The following is a 15,276-nucleotide window of genomic DNA, read 5'->3' on the forward strand; positions in this document are numbered from 1 at the left end:
ATTTCAGTTTAAATTCTATCTATCCTTGCTGCTTTGCTTCATACTCACTTTGATTCATTTCACTGTCTCACTCACTGCCTTCATTCTCACTTCTGGCTCTTCACTCATTTTATTTCATTTTTCCTCATTCTAGAAAATAAAGACTAGACATCACCTGACTAAAGTTAGTTCACCTTTTCAGAATTGTGAACAATGTGAAGAAAAGGTTGGTAGTGTATTTGTACTATCAATGGTGTAAGTCAAAACTCTTTAATAAAAAATGTGCAGTACTTAAAACTACAACTTTTTAAGACAAAGATAAAAAGCAAACAATGTTTTGTATTCATATGAAAATTTCCATCAATTATTATTAGATTCTTACAGTCTGAAATGAAGGGAAAAAGATAATAGAAAAAAATGAGGATTTAATTAGAGCATTCTGAGATACAATTTTCAAGACTTATTTCAACTCTAGTAAGATGTAAGTACTGCACACAGCCCATCATTATGTTGTCAAAACAACATAGTCCAATAGTGCTGGAAAGCAAACTTTCTTGTAACCCTTAACTTGTACAAACTTGATTTGTACCTTCTGGCATGTAAGAGAAAATGGGAAATGATTAAAAGCAGCCATATTTAGATGTACTAGACTCTAATACTAGTGGGACTAAACTGGTTCAGAAACAAAAATATAAATGCAATATATTGATACAGGATATAAGCTGAAATCTGTAGTAAAACACAATTCAGTGGAGTGATCAGAATTCAATCCTGCAGTCTGAGAGTACAAGTCCATGGTGACTACTGTGATGGGCTTTTAATTTTGGGCAGCAACATTGACACGTGATCACTCTACTGAAATGTAGATATGTGTATGTATGTATGTGAGGTTGAAGATGAGCAGGTACTAAATTATCATCAGGGGTGTGAAGGGACATACCAGAACCAAGCACCTGCTCACAACATGTGTGTCACTGGTTTCTATCCTTACACCTGTCTTGAGGCCAGACTTCCTCATTGACTGCCTGATAAATCAAGCTGTTGCTGCCAGCAGACCACAAACCAACATAGCTATCAGCCTGGCTGATCTGATAAAATGTTTATGTATGATTATAAACATTCGTGGAATTGCAGTAATACCTATATCAATAATATGCAATAATATCTATATCAACATGCAGACTTACTGAACATTGATAAGGGAGTAACAAGGCAAGAGGGCAGCTTCAAGATAAAGCCTTGGCAGGAGTTCTCTGATAGAAGCCACTTTGTAAAACCAGTTTCGAGTTGTCTCCTGAGCTTCCAATTTTCCAGTGTCACTGCCACCAACTGGAAAACTAAAGAGAGCAGTCTAATATTAAGAGCTAGAAAATAACCTGAAAACTTATAATGAGAACAACAGAATGTAAAGATGAGAAAGTCTATATATTTATTTCTTAAACCACTATGACAACTCAACATAAAGTTGGAAGTTGACTGATTATGCCTTTAATTTATTTACAAATGTTTTCTTTAAACATCTCTAGAAATTTGCTGGGGCACTAAGAAGGTACTAGTATTATCTGGGTTATAAGGAAGATGTGGTTACAGTAGGCCATGGACAAAAACATTTGGGAACCACTAGTCTAGATAATACACAAAAACCAGCAATAGTGTATGTTTCTCAGTTGCTGTGAGATCTGAGAAAGGCATCCTTGCATTTCATATCCCCAGTCCACTGAGCCATAGAGCAAGTGATTGGAATAGTGCACTGTGTAGTAGATTATTTTATTTTTCAACATGCTCGTCGTCTCCCACCAAGGCAGAGTGACTCGAAAAAGAAGAGAAGCTTATAAAGCTTATCTTCTTTTCACATTTAGTAATTTATATAGGATTAGATTAGGTTAAGTAAGGTTTATCAGGATATAGGAAAAGTGTTTCATGATGTGGGTCTTAGTCAATGATGACCCGTAGCTGGAGCGTTTGGTCATCTGACAGAGGCCTTCCGCTTGCTTACTGCTCCACTCCTTAAAAAATATTATAGTTATGATTATAACTATTAAGCTTTTATATTTTTTACACAGGAGAAGGGGTTATTAGCCCTTGCTCCCAGCATTTTAGTCACATTTTAGTTGAAAATGCAGATGAATATTACAGTTGAAGATTTGATGAAAATCAGAAGAGGCATTCAAGTCATAATATGAAAATGAATATCCAAATTTCTTCAATCAAAATAATAAATTAGAATATTACACAGTCCAACTCTAATTTAAACCTTTTAAAGAGACCAACATCCTAAAATACACAAGCAGATTAAGCTTGAAGCCACTCAGAAGTTGCATTATCAAGTTATCAGCTTAGAAGGGTTGAATCTTATCAGATGTGACACTCAGATATCACAAAAAAAAAAAAAAAAAAAAAAAAAAAAAAAAAAAAACAAAGCAATTCAACTTTACAAACTTCTTCCCAAAAAGTAGACTGGGACCTTTGCAGACCAAATTTAATCAAAACTTTGCTCTAGGTAAAACTAACTTTTAAGAAAGCTCTAAAATTATTAAAAATATTATCTAAATTTTTAACAATGGTCCTGAGGGCACACACACATTTTTTTTTTTCCAACAAGTCGGCCGTCTCCCACCGAGGCAAGGTAACCCAAAAAAGAAAGAAAATCCCCAAAAAGAAAATACTTTCGTCATCATTCAACACTTTTACCTCACTCACACATAATCACTGTTTTTGCAGAGGTGTTCAGAAATACAACAGTTTAGAAGCATATACGTATAAAGATACACAACATATCCCTCCAAACTGCCAATATCCCAAACCACACCTTTAAAGTGCAGGCATTGTACTTCCCATTTCCAGGACTTAAGTCCGGCTATATAAAAATATTTAACCGGTTTCCCTGAATCCCTTCACTAAATATTACCCTGCTTACACTCCAACAGCTCGTCATGTCCCAAATACCATTCATTTCCATTCACTCCTATCTAACACACTCACACACGCTTGCTGGAAGTCCAAGCCCCTCACCCACAAAACCTCCTTTACCCCCTCCCTCCAACCTTTTCGAGGACAACCCCTACCCCACTTTCCTTCCCCTACAGATTTATACGCTCTCCATGTCATTCTACTTTGATCCATTCTCTCTAAATAACCAAACTGCCGCCAGTTTGCTGAAAGAAGAAGAAAGAAAATATTTGATTAAACAAAGTTAATGAATAGTATTTAAACCTTACTATATTTTTAACAAATTAATATTTTATTAACTATGCTTACTTCTCACTCTGGGACTTGAATTTGAGTCGCTGATAGACAAGTGAAGCCAATGTGTCCAGGATATCTATCACCAGAACAAACTTACTAGGGTAGAAATGCTCTGGGACAGAAAGGCTTAGTAACTTCACACACTGTCAGATTAAAAAACAAGTATTAAAATACAATGCTCCACTCTAGTTTCCACTCATATCTAACATTTCATACCGAAAGAGTCGCAAGTAAGTATAGAGTATGATCTCACTCTTCTCAGAGTGTTTGTTCTTTAAAAATTCTCACAAAAAAAATTTAAAATTAACTACAGAGTCACTGGAAAATAAAGGTTTGGGTTGGAGGGGAATGAAATAGAAAGTTTATAATATTAAGCAGATTTTAACAAAAATAAACATGCTCTAGAAATATGCATTTGATATAATGATTAATAAATGACACAAACTTACATTACATTGAAGGGAAAACTATATTACAATTATATTTTTTGCATAAAACTAGATATTTTTTCCTGTTGTTGTAGTGTTAATCTCATGTAAGCCTGGTGAAGAAAAGCCCAGAAAGATTACATAGACAGTCAAGATGAGAGTAGGTCATCAGGATTTGACTAAGCCTTCTCCTCATTGGCTGACCTAACAATGGCTGCAGGTGTGGCTTTGGGCTGCTCATCCTCATCCTCCTGCTCCTGGTGGCTGGTCATCTTTAACATATCATCCTCTGATAGCTCTTCCCAATGGTATTCTCATTTCACAGCATGAACAAAATACAGTAGAGTACTGTACTTGAACATTTAAGCATAATCCAAGGTGTCTCATACAAAATATATTTTCTTGATGTAACCAGGAAAAAGGTGGACATGAGAATGCAAACTGAAAATTTAAATACAGTAATTTTTTTTTTTTTCAACAAGTTGGCCGTCTCCCACCGAGGCAGGGTGACCCAAAAAAGAAAGAAAATCCCCAAAAAGAAAATACTTTCATCATCATTCAACACTTTCACCACACTCACACATTATCACTGTTTTTGCAGAGGTGCTCAGAATACAACAGTCTAGAAGCATACACATATAAAGATACACAACATATCCCTCCAAACTGCCAATATCCCAAACCCCTCCTTTAAAGTGCAGGCATTGTACTTCCCATTTCCAGGACTCAAGTCCGACTATATGAAAATAACCGGTTTCCCTGAATCCCTTCACTAAATATTACCCTGCTCACACTCCAACAGATCGTCAGGTTCCAAGTACCATTCGTCTCCATTCACTCCTATCTAACACGCTCACACACGCTTGCTGGAAGTCCAAGCCCCTTGCCCACAAAACCTCCTTTACCCCCTCTCTCCAACCCTTTCGAGGACGACCCCTACCCCGCCTTCCTTCCCCTATAGATTTATATGCTTTCCATGTCATTCTACTTTGATCCATTCTCTCTAAATGACCAAACCACCTCAACAACCCCTCTTCTGCCCTCTGACTAATACTTTTATTAACTCCACACCTTTTCCTAATTTCCACACTCCGAATTTTCTGCATAATATTTACACCACACATTGCCCTTAAACAGGACATCTCCACTGCCTCCAACTGTCTCCTCGCTGCTGCATTTACCACCCAAGCTTCACACCCATATAAGAGTATTGGTACTACTATACTTTCATACATTATAGATAATGTTTTTTGACCCCTCTTTGCCTCCATAGATAATGTTTTTTGACTCCACATATACCTCAAGACGCGTCCAATGTGCGCACCACTCACCTTTTTTCCCTCATCAATTCTATGATTAACCTCATCCTTCATAAATCCACCCTGCCGACACGTCAACTCCCAAGTACTGTCAGCTGCTGCTGCTGCTGTAGCACCGTTGTTGGTGTGGCTTATTGAGAATACCAAGAAACAATTAACCCCAGAGGATTTGCCACCCAGGATAACCCAAAAAAGTCAGTGTCATCGAAGACTGTCTAACTTATTTCCATTGGGGTCCTTAATCTTGTCTCCCAGGATGCAACCCACACAAGTCGACTAACACCCAGGTGAACAGGGAAAAATGCCTGGAACTAGTGCTCATATTGGTGAATTTAAAGCCAGCAAAGGTTGGTTTGAGAGATTTAAGAATCGTAGTGGCATACACAGTGTGATAAGGCCTGTTCTGGAAGAAAATGCCAAACAGGACCTACAGTACTCAGGAGGAAAAGGAACTCCCAGGACACAGTGTCTCATCAGTCATTGCTGCATCTTCAATAAAGGTAAGTGTCATTTATTCATTTAGTAGACTAGTACATGCACAATATATACTGTGCATGTACTACTCTATTATTGTGCATGTATCCTTCTCTTTGTGTGTGGGAAAATGTATATTTCATGTGGTAAAAATTTTTTTTTCATACTTTTGGGTGTCTTGCACGGATTAATTTTATTTCCATTATTTCTTATGGGGAAAATTCATTCACATAACGATTATTTCGCATAACAATTACCCCTCTTGCACGGATTAAAATCGTTAACCGGGGGTCCACTGTATCTGAAAACATTCACTTCTTCCATACTCCTCCTCCCCAATTTGATATCCAATTTTTCTTTATCTAAATCATTTGACACCCTCATCACCTTACTCTTTTCTATGTTCACTTTCAACTTTCTACCTTTACACACATTCCCAAACTCATCCACTAACCTTTGCAATTTTTCTTTAGAATCTCCCATAAGCACAGTATCATCAGCAAAAAGTAACTGTGTCAATTCCCATTTTGAATTTGATTCCCCAAAATTTAATCCCACCCCTCTCCCGAACACCCTAGCATTTACTTCCTTTACAACCCCATCTATAAATATATTAAACAACCATGGTGACATTACACATCCCTGTCTAAGACCTATTTTTACCGGGAAGTAGTCTCCCTCTCTTCTACACACCCTAACCTGAGCCACACTATCCTCATAAAAACTCTTTACAGCATTTAATAACTTACCACCTATTCCATATACTTGCAACATCTGCCACATTGCTCCTCTATCCACTCTATCATATGCCTTTTCTAAATCCATAAATGCAATAAAAACTTCCCTACCTTTATCTAAATACTGTTCACATATATGCTTCAATGTAAACACTTGATCTACACATCCCCTAACCACTCTGAAACCTCCTTGCTCATCCGCAATCCTACATTCTGTCTTACCTCTAATTCTTTCAATTATAACCCTACTGTACACTTTTCCTGGTATACTCAGTAAACTTATTCCTCTATAATTTTTACAGTCTCTTTTGTCCCCTTTCCCTTTATATAAAGGGACTATACATGCTCTCCGCCAATCCCTAGGTACCTTCCCCTCTTTCATACATTTATTAAACAAAAGTACCAACCACTCCAACACTATATCCCCCCCTGCTTTTAACATTTCTGTTATGATCCCATCAGTTCCAGCTGCTTTACCCCCTTTCATTTTACGTAATGCCTCATGTACCTCCCCCACACTTACATTCTGCTCTTCTTCACTCCTAAAAGATGGTATACCTCCCTGACCAGTGCAGGAAATTACTGCCTTTGTTTCTTCCTTAACATTTAAAAGTTCCTCAAAATATTCTCGCCATCTACCTAATACCTCCAGCTCCCCATCTACTAACTCCCCTACTCTGTTTTTAACTGACAAATCCATACTTTCCCTAGGCTTTCTTAACTTGTTTAACTCACTCCAAAATTTTTTCTTATTTTCATTAAAATTTCTTGACAGTGCCTCTCCCACTCTATCATCTGCTCTCCTTTTGCACTCTCTCACCACTCTCTTTACCTTTCTTTTACTCTCCATATACTCTGCTCTTCTTATAACACTTCTGCTTTGTAAAAACCTCTCATAAGCTACCTTTTTCTCTTTTATCACACCCTTTACTTCTTCATTCCACCAATCACTCCTCTTTCCTCCTGCCCCCACCCTCCTATAACCACAAACTTCTGCCCCACATTCTAATACTGCATTTTTAAAACTATTCCAACCCTCTTCAAACCCCCCACTACTCATCTTTGCACTAGCCCACCTTTCTGCCAATAGTCGCTTATATCTCACCTGAACTTCCTCCTCCCTTAGTTTATACACTTTCACTTCCCTCCTACTTCTTGTTGCCACCTTCCTCTTTTCCCATCTACCTCTTACTCTAACTGTAGCTACAACTAAATAATGATCCGATATATCAGTTGCCCCTCTATAAACATTTACATCCTGGAGCCTACCCATCAACCTTTTATCCACCAATACATAATCTAATAAACTACTTTCATTACGTGCTACATCATACCTTGTATATTTATTTATCCTCTTTTTCATAAAATATGTATTACTTATTACCAAATCTCTTTCTACACATAGCTAAATTAAAGGCTCCCCATTTACATTTACCCCTGGCACCCCAAATTTACCTACTACTCCCTCCATAACATTTTTACCCACTTTAGCATTGAAATCCCCAACCACCATTACTCTCACACTTGATTCAAAACTCCCCACGCATTCACTCAACATTTCCCAAAATCTCTCTCTCTCCTCTACACTTCTCTCTTCTCCAGGTGCATACACGCTTATTATAACCCACTTTTCACATCCAATCTTTATTTTACTCCACATAATCCTTGAATTAATACATTTATAGTCCCTCTTTTCCTGCCATAGCTTATCCTTCAACATTATTGCTACTCCTTCTTTAGCTCTAACTCTATTTGAAACCCCTGACCTAATCCCATTTATTCCTCTCCACTGAAACTCTCCCACCCCCTTCAGCTTTGTTTCACTTAAAGCCAGGACATCCAGCGTCTTCTCATTCATAACATCCACAATCATCTCTTTCTTATCATCTGCACAACATCCACGCACATTCAGACTTCCCACTTTGACAATTTTCTTCTTCTTATTCTTTTTAGTAATCTTTACAGGAAAAGGGGTTACTAGCCCATTGTTCCCGGCATTTTAGTTAACTTTTACAACACGCATGGCTTACGGAGGAAAGATTCTTATTCCACTTCCCCATGGATATTAAAGGAAAAGTAATAAGACCAAGAACTATTAAGATAAAATCAAAGAAAACTCAGATGAGTGTGTATAAATAAATGTGTACATGTATGTGTAGTGTGACCTAAGTGTAAGTAGAAGTAGCAAGACATGCCTGTAATCTTGCATATTTATGAGACAGACAAAAGACAGTAATATGATGTTTATACAAAAATTACAATACTGTATAAAGAAAATCCTAAAAGAGAAAATACTGTAAATGGAATACAGCCTCTCACATAACACTGTTCTAAAACAGATTAATATTAATATTAAGTTTCTATGGCTATGATTCTATAAATGCCACTCACTTGCATGTCCAAAATCCTACAGTAATTGCAGGAATTCTCCCTCATTCTTTAATGTGATAGTGTAATAGTATCAATCAAGTTTTAAAAGAAGTATTTCTAGTATGTTATTTTACAACAAATGTAACGTGGTGGAAAAATGACAAATCTCTACGCTATAAACACTACCCGTTGATGATTTAGCTTAAGGGTTCACCCAAAAAGATCATTTTGGAGTTAAGCACCCAGTGCTGTACAGTACACATGCTTATTATAACACAAAATTATAGCATTGTACTAGCCTGGATAGCTATCTTGAGAGCTTTAACACGCTGATCAGATTGCCACGCCTCAGTCAACTCTTGTTTTAGGCCATTTAAACGATGAGTAAACTCCTCCTGGGTGAGTCCTCCAACTTCACGCACCACACCACCTCCACTCATCTCGTCTAATGTATCTAACTGCTCCAACCGTGCTCTTATTCTTTCACTGCCACTCATACCTGATAAAGTCAAATATCATTTGAAAGTAGCAGAAATATTTTTGAAGAATATTGTATAAAACTGTAAATTGAGAAATGTGTTCTAATTTCTATACTTTAGGCATCAAGAGAAATCTTCGGAAATTAATGCACATTATAAAATCACCTCTATATTCACTGAGCAAATTATTTTATTCATGGGGAAGTGTTAAGACTGCAGTAGTCCTGCAGTATCTGGGAAACTGGAGGGTATTGCATTTGATCTACGAAAGGGAAGGGTAGCTCCAGATCCTTGGATCAAGGGCTCTTCACCAAGACCCAGAGAACTAGGAAGAAAATTCCATATGCCGAGTTGTCAATCAGCAATAATTTTGAAGCATACAAATTGCATGTTTGTGATGGTCCACCAAACTAGATGGTTTGCAGGTAGGTTTCCTTACACCTGTTCACAACAGTGTTAACTGACTACCATGGGTGGCAGCACATGGATGTGCCAGTATACATTAAATGGAATTAGGCTTTGAAATGAGCTATGTAGAATAACATCTCTTCACCTGTCAATTCATTAATGTAAAAAGCAAAAATGAAACTCTCTACACAATATTTGAACACCAGGAATAACTATGAGTAAACATGTTCATCACCTAGGTATCTTAATTTTGAAATAAAATAAATATATCCAGGTGTTGCATGTGTCTAAAGCATCTTGTCAATATTATATATCATTAATATGAGAAATAGATGTTACTATTCTCCAACTAGTTGTTACAGATGATGGCATAAAGTGTAACTCAAGATGACCAGAGATCTGCTCAGATGACCAGAGACCTGCTCAGATGACCAGAGACCTGCTCAGATGGCCAGAGACCTGCTCAGATGACCAGAGACCTGCTCAGATGACCAGAGACCTGCTCAGATGACCAGAGACCTGCCCAGATGACCAGAGACCCACTCAGATGACCAGAGACCTGCTCAGATGACCAGAGACCTGCCCAGATGACCAGAGACCTGCCCAGATGACCTGAGACCCACTCAGATGACCAGAGACCTGCTCAGATGACCAGAGACCTGCTCAGATGACCAGAGACCTGCTCAGATGACCAGAGACCTGCCCAAGAGGCTACCTAGAATATGCATATCCTTTCTACACATTGTTTTATTTTTCAATCCATGTTGGGCTTACACTTACCTGTATTTCTAAGTTCTGTCCACTTGCTTTCTCATTTTGTACAGCTCAATGTGTACAGAGAAAGATAAACTTACAAACTGCACAAGAACATAGAGGTAACACTATATTGTACATAGACAAATATACAACCATCATTATACTGTACTAAACACCTGTCTTACTTCATTATTTATGCTGTATTGGGTGACTTCTTGTGAGTGCTGAGAACTTATCCAGGGTCTTAATCACTAATGTGCAAACTTATGAAAATGAAACATAATAACCATCACTGAATTTTATGTCAAAGATTATACATACTACTCCAACAAAAATATTTACAATGTAGGTACATACATCAAAAATTATGATCAAAACAAGCAAAGTTTTCTCCAAAAATCACAGGCAAGTTGTGCAAGAAAGGTATACAATACCAACAAGATAAAAGTTAAGACACATGTGCAACATCTGGTTATCTTTATTGTAGACGTTTCGCCATCCAGTGGCTTTAAAACCACTGGATGGCGAAACGTCTACAATAAAGATAACCAGATGTTGCACATGTGTCTTAACTTTCATCACAGGTAAGCTTTTCCCCAAAATCACAAGTCAGCTTTCCATCACATGAATACAATACTGCAATATTTCCTTAATTCTCCACAGACATGGAACAATAAACTATGAAGGTAGATTACATACATGTAGCCTAGTGAACCATTACTACCCAACCTTATGAGGAAACTGCCTGAAGTATCTATCCACTGACTGATACGGATATTTTATAATTGATATAATAATATAATTATAATAATTATTTTAACCCTTTGACTGTTTACGCCGTATAAATACATCTTACGCGCCACTGTTTCTGACGTATATATACGTACTCATAAATTCTAGCGGCTTCAAATCAAGCAGGAGAAACCTGGTAGGCCCACATGTGAGAGAATGGGTCTGTGTGGTTAGTGTGCACCACATAAAAAAAATCCTGCAGCATGCAGTGCGTAATGAGAAAAAAAAAAACTGACCGTTTTTTTTTTAATAAAACGCAGACTTTGAGGTGTATTTTCGTATAGTATTTATCGTTGTATTCTCGTTTTCATAGTCTTAGGTGATAAAATGGAAAACATATTACAGAAATAGAGATGATTTTCATTACTTTCACGATGAAAACGACCTTGAAACTGAGCTCAAAGTAGCGGAAATGTTTGATTTTTACCAATGTTCAGGAGTAAGCAAATCACACCACACGTCCAATACACGTCAACTGGGGAGTCTAATATTCTTTCACTAGTGCACTGATATTATTTATACCATTTTTAAAATAATGCAGTAGTCTGCATACCAGTAAATTTTGTATTTTTTTGTATGAATAAAAATCAAAATAGAAAGCAATAGTAATATAAGAGGGGCCTAGAGATGTGACTAATGAACAGAGGATATGTTATTTTAGTGCCAAGAATGTCTACCTTGTTTATTCTGGACCCTATTTTCAAATTGGCATCTTTTTTTATTTGCATGAAATTGGCCAAATTGCCAATTTCTGACCACTTTATTGGGTAGTTCAAATCAGTAAATGGGCGGTTTCTTGTACTCAACTGATAGATAAAATGGAGTTCTAAAGAAATAGCTATGAGTTTGGTCAACTGGAACAACGAAATTGGCTAAAAACAGGGCTCAAAGTCGGCGAAATCGCCGATATGTATATGTCGCTGAGACCGCTAACTTCGTGGGAGTGTAATTCCCTGAGTTTTTGACCAAATTTCGAACTTTTGGTGTCATTACCATCGGGAGAAGATTCTCTATCATTTCATAAGAAAAAATAATTTTTTTTTTTCAAAAATTTTGCGACATAAAATGACAGTTTCAGAAAGGGGCCTGCGACAGTCAAAGGGTTAACCAAAATTGGAAATCTAATAAGGATTAGTATCTCTTCATATAACATATCATATTAATTAAGTTTAGCATTTAAATAATCTAGTTCTTGACTATGTAATATCAAGTAGTGTTAAGTCCTAGTTTTAAGCAACTCAACCAGGTAAACTAATACCATTAACTAGCATTAAATCTTTAAATTTACCTGCAGTGTTGTGCATACTATGGGATTTTCAGATTATTGAACTGTGTTTATGCATGCTTTTAAAGTAAATTTTGTTTATTTGAATGTCCTGTAAATTATGGATATCATTTATTAGTTCATATTATGTCATTAATTGACAATAATAATAAAAAAACTGATCATGCTAACTTTAAATTCCAAGATAAAAAATAAGTCAGAGTTACATCATAAAATTTCATGTTTTCTTTATTCTTCATCATTAAGAACCTGAACTAAAGTAATAATACTCATTATTATACTGATGAATCACCTTAAGATAAATAAAAAGGAGTAATTTCATTAATTAGATTAACCGATGATCTTCAAGGGATTTCTTCCAACAGACCACTGAATGTGTCAAATGTCAATATTTAACCTTTAGGAGATGTCCAATTAAGAAAAAACATAATTTATATAAATAAAACATGTTTCTGCAATATGTTTAGACAAGCATTGTATGTTGTAAAATTTTTATAACACTTGAATCTTGGTTAATATTCTTACATTAGCCTAACTTGGGGAGACAATATTACTTGATGGACATGACTCTTACATTAAAAATCTACCATAGTCCGCTACTCACAATATACAACAATGAAATCTGATGTAGCTATGTAGGTAATATAGTCACAATGCCTTTTTCACAGGATTTATTTCAGCTGCTGCTGTTTAATCATTTGCTCTGCAAGTTTGGAAAATCTGCAATCTTAAAATTTAGAGAAGGATGACTCACGAAATCATAATGACACGACTGCAAACAAACCATACCACGGGCGGGATTTGAATCCGCGGTCAGAGAGTCTCAGTGGCTAACGCGACGGTCTGGAGTTTTGAGACTCTGACCGCGGGTTCAAATCCCGCCCATGGTATGGTTAGAGAAGGATGAATGTAATAACACATGAGTAAAAAAACAGAAGTAATGAACAAAACAAAAACAGAAACCCTTTACCGAGGTACACCAAGAAATTTGTGTTTGTGTAGCAAACAAGAAAAGCTATACAAACCAACAATTAGAGACAAAACTTAGATATGTATATCAAGTTATTAAACACACTGTCTATTCTTTACCATACAAAATGTACAATATAAAAAATATTCCTTTAAAATATGTATGACAGAACAATATTAACTCCCAGTTTACGTGCTCTTGTCTCACCTGGTGTCCGATGTCTCTCAGTGACGGCTGTTTGGGTCTTCACAACGCCTGTTAACAAAATGATAAATAATAAAACAATGTATAACAAAAAATAATAGTATCATGCAAGCAACTAAGGATTTATGAAATGATACTGTCTCTTGTAGTGTTTAACACAACTAATATTTACATAAGCACGTAAGTAAAAAACTTTACTTGAAAATCCTTCATCCTTTTAATAAGTTACACCTACCATCCGACTTACGACCTGCTCGACTTAAGACCACTCGACTTACGACCGTGTTTTTTATGCCAAATTTCTAGGAAATAACAACTATTTGTGTTGTGCACAGTGTTTATCCTAAACCTTACAGTATAAAATACAGTACTAACAGCATAAAAAGTAAAGTAAAACATGAAATACCAAAATAAAACAATAAAATAAAGTCATTACAAAAATGTTTTGTTGATATTCAGTAGTAAAGTTCGACTTACGACCATTTTGACTTACGACCGGTTTCTCGGAACCGAACTCGGTCGTAAGTCGGACGGTAGGTGTACTATGGATCAAACATACTTAACAGTGAAACTAAGTTAGGGGAGAGCAAAAAATAGTCACAAAGGAACATCAAATCTGAGAAAAATGGTTTTCTAAAAACCTTCAAAAACAAGTTATCAACCTACATTCATAGTTTAGAAATTTGATAAAAAAAAAAAAGACGAAGCTATTAAGCTCAAGTCTTTTTAAAGTTTATCTTCATGGGCATGAAACTTAACTGATCATTGACAGCTTAAGACTAGTGTGTGTAGTACAGCTATTGGATCATGTAGAAGACAACCAGAACCCCCAAAGAGGCTTGTCTGCAAAAGCCAACAGCAGTTTCAGAGCCATATTGTCTTTATATCTCTGTTAAATGAATTTCATTGTTAACAGGCTGGTGCAGAGTTAGAGTAATGATGAGCAGTATCATGCTTACAATGTCTAGTACCATTTCCGTTAGTCTGCATTATTTACATTCAGTTATTTGGGTTATTTGTCAGATCAATGTACAAAGTTTGGATGCCAGCTACTGAAGTCACAACTTGTCTCCATGTGCACATTCTGATAATCATTTCCACTTATTCTTACTATGCTCTCTGACTATGCTCTCTGACTATACTATCTGATTATGATTAAGTAGTATGGAAGTCTTGGGATCAGTTTGCCTGAAATGCTTCACATAATTAGAGGCTTTCTTTTGAACATACATTTATATTAAACTGTATATGTATCAAAACTCTAACTACATATGTAAATCTAACTACTTTAACTACTATGTCTGTTTAATAGAAATAGAGATTTTATTTTAAGCTATTTTATTTTATTTTACTTATATGATATTTTCTTGCATCTAAGACAACTATGAGTATGATGTTTCTTCATCCCTCACACACTTGTACAGGATGTACTCACCTATTTGTGATTTCAGGGGTCGAGACATAGCTCCTAGCCCTGCCTCTTCACTGATTGCTACTAGGTCCTCTCTCTCCCTGCTCCATGAGCTTTATCATACCTTGTCTTAAAACTATGTATGGTTCTTGCCTCTACTACATCACTTGCCAGATTATTCCACTTCCTGACAACTCTATGACTAAAGAATACTGCCTAACATCTCTTTGACTCATCTGAGTCTTCAACTTTGAAGTGTGACCCCTTGTTTCTGAGTCCCATCTCTGGAACATCCTATCTCTGTCCACCTTATCTATTCCTCTGAGTATTTTGTATGTCATTATCATGTCTCCTCTAACCCTCCTGTCCTCCAGTGTCGTCAGGTTGATTTCCCTTTACCTTACTTCGTGTGACATTC

The 15,276-nt window shown here is 36.5% G+C and overlaps 1 protein-coding gene across 4 annotated transcripts in view; it reads right to left on the reverse strand.

Annotated features, from left to right (window-relative positions):
• Positions 1-15,276, reverse strand: part of LOC128685110 (VPS35 endosomal protein-sorting factor-like) — a 102,189-nt gene that overhangs the window by 39,531 nt on the left and 47,382 nt on the right. For all 4 annotated transcript variants that reach the window (XM_070104332.1, XM_070104320.1, XM_070104325.1 and 1 more), the window contains 4 exons: positions 13,451-13,498; positions 8,853-9,052; positions 3,238-3,368; positions 1,167-1,316 (listed from right to left, as the gene is read on the reverse strand). In XM_070104332.1, the coding sequence (XP_069960433.1) occupies positions 1,167-1,316; positions 3,238-3,368; positions 8,853-9,052; positions 13,451-13,498 (529 nt within the window). The remainder of the gene's footprint in view (positions 1-1,166; positions 1,317-3,237; positions 3,369-8,852; positions 9,053-13,450; positions 13,499-15,276) is intronic.

This window comes from Cherax quadricarinatus, chromosome 5, assembly GCF_038502225.1.
Source record: "Cherax quadricarinatus isolate ZL_2023a chromosome 5, ASM3850222v1, whole genome shotgun sequence".
NCBI classification, from domain to species: domain Eukaryota; kingdom Metazoa; phylum Arthropoda; class Malacostraca; order Decapoda; family Parastacidae; genus Cherax; species Cherax quadricarinatus.